Source organism: Oncorhynchus mykiss, chromosome 14 (genome assembly GCF_013265735.2).
Source record: "Oncorhynchus mykiss isolate Arlee chromosome 14, USDA_OmykA_1.1, whole genome shotgun sequence".
NCBI classification, from domain to species: Eukaryota; Metazoa; Chordata; class Actinopteri; order Salmoniformes; family Salmonidae; genus Oncorhynchus; species Oncorhynchus mykiss.
The window spans coordinates 24,552,330-24,560,471 of record NC_048578.1 but is presented as its reverse complement, the minus strand read 5'-3'; the positions used below and the strand labels follow the sequence as shown (position 1 = coordinate 24,560,471).

The 8,142-nt window shown below is 40.9% G+C and overlaps 1 protein-coding gene across 1 annotated transcript; it reads left to right on the top strand.

The window, feature by feature from the left end:
* Positions 1 to 2,214: 2,214 nt before the first annotated feature.
* On the top strand, positions 2,215 to 3,386 carry LOC110489025 (ribonuclease-like 3). Its single transcript, XM_021561573.2, has 3 exons — positions 2,215 to 2,290; positions 2,391 to 2,453; positions 2,855 to 3,386. The coding sequence occupies exon 3, from the start codon at positions 2,863 to 2,865 to the stop codon at positions 3,319 to 3,321; it is 459 nt and encodes a 152-aa protein (XP_021417248.1). The 5' UTR covers positions 2,215 to 2,290; positions 2,391 to 2,453; positions 2,855 to 2,862; the 3' UTR covers positions 3,322 to 3,386.
* The last annotated feature ends 4,756 nt before the right edge of the window (positions 3,387 to 8,142 follow it).

Below are 8,142 nucleotides of genomic sequence, written 5' to 3'. Positions count from 1 at the left end.
AGAGAGACATCATTGATGTGTACAGAGAAAAGAGACGGCCCGAGAATTGAACCCTGTGGCACCCCCATAGAGACTGCCAGAGGTCCGGACAACAGGCCCTCCGATTTGTCACACTGAACTCTGTCTGAGAAGTAGTTGGTGAACCAGGCGAGGCCGTCATTTGAGAAACCAAGGTTGTTGAGCCTGCTGATAAGAATGTGGTGATTGACAGAGTCGAAAGCCTTGGCCAAGTCGATGAATATGGCTGTGGGATATTGTGGGATATTGAATGCACATTGATTCTAATAGAACTGTTAACAGGCATTACCCAGAGATTGTGGTGAATAACTCCCTGCTATCAACCAATCAGCATCCAGGATCCAAACAACCCGTTATATAATAAGAATCCAAAGTCCAACAATTTATGTAGCAATCCTGGACTTCCCAACAGCTGTTGGCATTAACTAGTGTTTATCTCCAGGTTTATTTGGTTTTCCTGTTCTCTGTGTAAGGCAAAGTAGAAGCAAAGAGCAGGCAATGATTATGGATTGCTTATGAAGAGAATACTTGTATTCAATCAACTATGGATATCAGTATTTCTGAACAGCACTTTCATAACTGAGTTTGATTGGTACAGCAGCTTGTCTTTAATAGAGGGAGTCGATATTTGATTTAGAAGTCTTACATCAGGTGGTGTGTTGGCCTTCACAGCTGAATGGATCACGAGTCACACCACAGAACTGTCACTTTATAAATGAACAGTCAACTCTCTCCATCCAACACAGTGCTGTCTGGATTGCCCAGTGGTGATTTTAGCATGTAAATCTTATATGTGGGTTGCGTGCCAGCAAAGCCACAACACAACACTAAACAATACATTAATTCCACTATAACAAACTGTTAGGGCCTACATAAAGCTGTGCCAACATCAGAGTCCCAACAGCAGTCCCAACTGGGATTTTTGGAGATTCTTCAAGGCAGAACTGCTCCAGCTCCTTCAAGTTCGATGGGTTCCGCTTGTGTACAGCAATCTTTATGTCATACCACAGATTCTCAATTGGATTGAGGTCTGGGCTTTGACTAGGCCATTCCAAGGCATTTAAATGTTTCCCCTTAAACCACTCGAGTGTTGCTTTAGCAGTATGTTTAGGGTCATTGTCCTGCTGGGAAGTGAACCTCCGTCCCAGGCTCAAATCTCTGGAAGATTGAAACAGGTTTCCCTCAAGAATTTCCCTGCATTTAGCGCCATCATTCCTTCAATTCTGACCAGTTTCCCAGTCCCTGCCGATGAAAAACATCCCCACAGCAAGATGCTGCCACACCCATGCTTCACTGTGGGGAAGGGATTCTCGGGGTGATGAGAGGTGTTGGGTTTACGCCAGACATAGCGTTTTCCTTGATGGCCAAAAAGCTCAATTTTAGTCTCATCTGACCAGAGTACCTTCTTCCATATGTTTGGGGAGTCCACATGCCTTTTGGCGAATGCCATATCAGCTATGTTTTTTTAAAGGCAGTAAATGAGGCTGAATGAACTGTTTTGCTGCCAGACAAGGCTCCGCTGATAGCCAGGTGTAGCAGTGGTATAGTGCAATTAATGTATTGTTTAGTGTAGTCTTGTGTAGTGACTTTACTGGCTTGCATCCCTGTATTTGGCCGTTAAATGAACCTGAAATCAATGTTTTATTCAGATTAATTTATTGTTTATATATTTGATAGCAATGGGATGCAATTCCATCATCTCAGTCACATACATTGGGTTCTGTAACTATTTGCATAACATTAATATAACTTGGCCTAGGACTGCTAAGGTTGGCATCACACATGATGTGAGATATATCTTGATTGATTGGGCCATTTACTTTACATTACTTTATTAAATGAAGCTTTAAAAGCACTGTACACATTAATCAACATTACTGTAAACATGTTAGTTTTAGCCAGCCAGCTAATTCTCAACTGTAGTTCCTGGGCAGATTATTAACATTAATTAAAATGACAATACAGACAGACAATGAGCACATGCAGAGCAGCACAGAATACAACAGGACAAGGAAACATATGACAACCAACCCTTAGCAGGCAGACAGACAAAAAGCAACCAAACAATACAAGAGAAACATAACAAGGTATACAAAGCTCTCAAGCCATTTGGAAAAAAGTTCAGTTAATAGTTAGCTAATTTAAACCCCTTTCTCCCTTACAATGTTGCAACACGGGTGCAGGGGCTCCCAAATCAAAGTTCATGAAAGTGTATATATAAGTCGAGATTCAGGTTAGAGTTACTCACTTCACAGTGGAGACACTCAAACAGGTAAGATGTAATTACCTCAGCATTACAGTACTAGAACATCAAATAATAACTCTGAATCTGAAGAGTGTTGTCTCTGGTTAACGCTGTATTGTATCTGTAGATATCTGAGGGCAAAAAACACCTTATCAGTCACACTGAAGGCCATTGAACCCAGTTGCCAGAGGTAAGTGCTTTCTCTTTCAAGTAAAATCTAGCCATTTAAAAAAAGAAAAATTATTCCAATTATATAATATAATTTATATTTGCATAACTTATACAAAATGGCTTTGGAGTATGATGACTCTACTTACTCTATCTAACTTCATCAAATATTTGACAAGCGTTGACAATTTATTTTTCCTTGTTTGACATAAAATACTGTAAAATCACCAGGAAATCATCTAAAACTAATTTAAATATATGACACCTGTTCAAAAGTATTCCCACGCATTTAAAAAATGGCAAGTCAGTTAAGAACAAATTATTATTTTCAATGACGGCCTAGGAACAGTGGGTTACAGTAATTCATAGTAATAGTAATAAACTTGTGATAGTCTAACTTACCCCTCCTGTTTCTCCATTTAGTTGATGCCATGGGGTTCCAGAGGGCTTTCCTGTTCCTGGTGTTGATGTGTGCCACAGTGATGGTACACAGTCAACCGGCCGACATCAGCCGTCGTTATACACACTTCCTCCGACAGCACGTCAAGGGGGATATGACGATACAGAAGTGTCAGGGTGTGATGGGCTACTTGGAGTTGACTGAGCCTGATAGCGCAAATTGCAAAGTAAAAAACACATTCATTAAAGCCAATTCAAATCAGGTCAGGGCCATTTGTACTGGGGGTGGCACACCTATGGGCAACAGTCTGTTTGAAAGCAATAATCGCTTCCCTGTAGTCATATGTAAGCACAAGTGTAAAAAGAAAACGCTATGTCAACACACTCATCCCCGATGTGAATATGAGGGTTCTTTGTCCACCAGGAAAGTTGTCATTGCTTGTGATCGAGAATGGCCAGTGCACTATGGCGACGATATACTTATTGTCTAATTTAGCAGATTGCTATGAACTGGTTCTCTGAAATAAATAATAATTTGCCTAATTTGACACCTGAATTACTGTATCCTGTTTTGTTTTTCACTATGATGACAACACATTACTGGGGATTTTGGACCAATCTTCCTAGTTGTATAAATTGATTAGTGTCCATTGATCTGGAAACAATGAATTATCTGAAAGAATGACCAAAATACGTCTCAGGGTTTGATTACATTTCAGTCAGTTTTAGTCTTTGAAGGGGGCATACATGATTGTTGGATATTTATGTCAAGGCTTGCTTAATTTATAGGCCATAGTCCCATATTACAGTAATGCTTAACTAGACAGTAAACAAATGAAGCTAATTTCCAAACAAAAGAACAGAAGTGTAACCATAACCTTTGAACTCTCTTGTTTTCTACCACGAACTGAAATAAAATTCCAGATTAGGTTTAAGTTTGTTTGATATAGATTTTTCACCAAATCTCCTAATACTTTTTAAATGTTTTATTATTAACCAAAAAACAGCTTGAAATACTGTATAGAGAATTGCTAACAAGATGTCTCACAATTTGGTTTCATAAAGTTAGAAAGTTACATGCATACCATAAAATATTGTTAAAATGTTTGAGCCAAACAGTATTTTCAACCAGAGGAAATCCCATTGTTTACATATAGATTTCAGTAGGCTTTGTGTGTGGCGCTCCCACATAAAGCGGTTGCTTAATTTTCATGTGTATTTCTGCTGTCATTCCAGGTTCAAGTTTGACATGACTAAATTAGCTGAAGTTGGCTAGCTATAGCTATCAAGTTACAATAATGTTATCCAGACTCTATAGCAAGCATTTTATGTAGAAAGGACAACCAGTCCTTTCGCAACTAAGGAAAAATAATATGACTGGAGGTGTGTTCGTAAATTCAATCAGGAGTGCGAGAGTGCACTCAGAGTGCGCTCTGTGCGTTCGGAAATTCAGAGTGTTGTCAGATTGTCCTTTCTTAAATTCAGAGCGGATCGCTCTCTGAGAGTTCAGAGCGCTCACTGACTCTCTGGCTGAGGAGTAGGGTTGATAGGAGCGTTCTGACAGTCAAGCACGCAAGCTAACTGGCTAAAGTTGGCTAGCTTGCTAGGTACTTCCAGACACAACTGGTTAGAACTGGTTAGGGTGTTTCCATGTTATCCAGAACATTAGTTTCCTGAGGGGGAATAGACTCTTCATGACTGTATTGGTGTGTTTGGACCATTCTTGGTGTGTTTGGCTCACATCAACACCATTATCCCAGAAACCCTAGACCCACTCCAATTTGCATACCGCCCAAACAGATCCACAGATGATGCAATCTCTTTTGCACTCCACACTGCCCTTTTCCACCTGCAAAAAGGAACACTTATGTGAGAATGCTATTCATTGACTACAGCTCAGCATTCAACACCATAGTACCCTCAAAGCTCATCGCTAAGCTAAGGATCCTGGGGCTAAACACCTCCCTCCAACTGGATCCTGGACTTCCTGACGGGCCGCCCCCAGGTGATGAGGGTAGGTACAGTTGAAGTCGGAAGTTTATATACACCTTCGCCAAATACATTTAAACTTAGTTTTTCACAATTCCTGACATTTAATCCTAGTAAACAAATCCCTGTTTTAGGTCAGTTAGGATCACCACTTTATTTTAAGAATGTGAAATAATAATAGTAGAAAGAATGATTTATTTCAGCTTTTATTTCTTTCATCACATTCCCAGAAGGTAATTAGTATTTGGTAGGATTGCGTCAAATGTTTCAGGTAGACTTCCACAAGCTTCCCACAATCAGTTGGGTGAATTTTGGCCCTTTCCTCCTGACAGAGCTGGTGTAACTGAGTCAGGTTTGTAGGCCTCCTTGCTCGCACACACTTTTTCAGTTCTGCCCACAAATTTTCTATAGGATTGAGGTCAGGGCTTTGTGATGGCCACTCCAATACCTTGACTTTGTTGTCCTTAAGCCATTTTGTCACAACTTTGGAAATATGCTTGGGGTCATTGTCCATTTGGAAGACCCATTTGCGACCAAGATTTAACTTCCTGACTGATGTCTTGAGATGTTGCTTCAATATATCCACATCATTTTCTATTCTCATGATGCCATATATTTTGTGAAATGCACCAGTCCCTCCTGCAGCAAAGCACCCCCACAACATGATGCTGCCACCCCTGTGCTTCACGGTTGGGATGGTGTACTTCGGCTTGCAAGCCTCCACCTTTTTCCTCCAAACATAACAATGGTCATTATGGCCAAACAGTTCTATTATTATTTCATCAGACCAGAGGACATTTCTCCAAAAAGTACAATAGTTGTCCCCATGTGCAGTTGCAAACCGTAGTCTGGCTTTTTTTATGGTGGTTTTGGAGCAGTGGCTTCTTCTTTGCTGAGTGGCCTTTTAGGTTATGTCGATGTAGGACTCATTTTACTGTGGATATAGATACTTTTCTACCTGTTTTCTCCAACATCTTCACAAGTACCTTTGCTGTTGTTCTGGGATTGATTTGCACTTTTCACACCAAAGTACGTTCATCTTTAGGAGACAGAACGTGTCTCCTTCCTGAGCGGAATGACGGCTGCGTGGTCCCATGGTGTTTATACTTGCGTACTATTGTTTGTACAGATGATCGTGGTACTTTCGGGCACTTGGAAATTGCTCCCAAGGATGAACCAGACTTGTGGAGGTCTACAATTTTTTTTCTGAGGTCTTGGCTGATTTCTTTGGATTTTCCCATGATGTCAAGCAAAGAGGCACTGAGTTTGAAGGTAGGCCTTGAAATACATCCACACGTACACCTCCAATTGACTCAAATGATGTCAATTAGCCTATCAGAAGCTTCTAAAGCCATTACATAATTTTCTGGAATTTTATAAGCTGTTTAAAGGCACAGTCAACTTAGTGTATGTAAACTTCTGACCCACTGGAATTGTGATACAGTTAAGTTAAATAATCTGTCTGTAAACATTACTTGTGTCATGCACAAAGTAGATGACCTAACTGACTTGCCAAAACTATAGTTATTTAATAAGAATATTGTGGCGTGGTTTAATGACCGTTTTAATGACTCCAACCTAAGTGCAAGTAAACTTCCAACTTCAACTGTAATTGAAGACATCGATGGAGTGGTTTGTGCAAGTCGATTGACCTGTATGGTGGACGGACAAAAGAAGTTCACGTCATCCATGCTACTGTTCTTTGATTTAGAGTCTCCTTCTCATATAAAGTTATGATTCATGAGATACCCTGTGAGCCTTTGTGTCAAGTGTGTGCAGAAGGGAAGAATATCGTATGCCAGACGAAGGGAAATGCTGCAAATGTGGAGTTGAACATGCGCTTGAATTCTTAGAGTGCCCTAGTGAAGGACAATGAGGTGGCAAGGGTGAGGAGTGTTTAGCGTGTCTCCTATCCGGAGGTGGTGAGAAAATTGGAAGGATCGAGTGGCGGCGAAGAAGCAATGGAGCCACCACGGCCAGTGAAAGTTTCTTATCAACGGAGGGATAGTAAAATGCTACATGTTAAAAAGGTGGACTTCGTATTATTTATTGCAATGGCCATAAACTGTACCGCAGTCAGAGAAGTCGAAGAAAATTGGAATCATTGTGTATGCTGCTGAACGTTTTTGGGTCTTTGTGATTACCAGTTATTAAAAAAAAATGTAAAAATAAGTTGATGTTTTATTTTGTATGATGTCGTTTTCCCCCTTTCCTGGAATGTTTTTGAAGTTTCTTATTGAATACCCCGACCAGCTGGTGGTGGTAATGCACCATTAACATTGGATGCCAACCGTTGTTAAACCCCATCGAAGAAGTGTTCTGGGCTTTGACTTGAGCAGAGAAAGTCTCTGTGGGAATCGGGCCCCTATGCAAGTGGCCATGTGTTATGTGATCGCACTAACCCAGTGTCTGCAGGACGAGAAGTCTTACTGGTGTAACAGTGTTGCTTCCATCCCTCTCCTCGCCCCTAACAGGGCTCGAACCAGGGACCCTCTGCACATCATCATTGGTACAACGCACATCTAGGAACTTTAGCTCCGCCAAGTAATGGATGTGATTTTTCCTGTATTCCTTCAGTTTGATGGCGTTTGCTGTCTCAACTAAATACTGTAAAGTAACTTCAGTTTGATGGGTTGATGGTGTGTTTGCAGCTGAGGCTGACAGGGTCATATTCCTCTCAGTAATGGTAGGACTGCTCCTGCTGGCTCTATTAGGCGTTCTGCTGTGGATGGTAACACAATGTGGAATACATACTGTGGAAGCCAGAGGAGGTTGGTGGGAGGAGCTATAGGACTGACTCCTTGAATGTATTAATGGAGCACAAACGCTTCAAACATGGAAAACACGTTTGACTCCGTTCAATTGAGTCCATGCCATTATTCCATTACAATGAGCCCATCCTGCTATAGCTCCTCCCACCAGCCTCTGGTGGAAGCTGAATATTGAAATGTCTGATCTTTTGTTTTGCGTTTGCGTTTAAAGTTGTCTATTTTCTCCTGTTGTAGTGCAGATGCATCAAGTACCCTGTGGCTAAGACGTACCACATCATGCATAAGAACACAGAGGAAAAGTCACCCCATTAGAGACTCCTCTTTGGTTCCGTCTGCATAGGCACAGGAACTTTTATACACTTCAATACAATTGATTGAACAAAATGGTGAAAAGCTCATTTTAAGATTGTGTACTGTGGGGGCTAAACTCATAACTATGATTACATTTCCATTATTAGCAGCATCTAGGCTGTCCACTTTGAAGAGCTGAGACAGAATGGCTATATAAGGAATGGAACATATATGACCAGGGCCTGCTACCATTATAACCTA

Bases quoted from the DNA above. Each gene is read 5' to 3' on its own strand.
- LOC110489025 (XM_021561573.2), top strand. From the start codon at position 2,863: ATGGGGTTCCAGAGGGCTTTCCTGTTCCTGGTGTTGATGTGTGCCACA.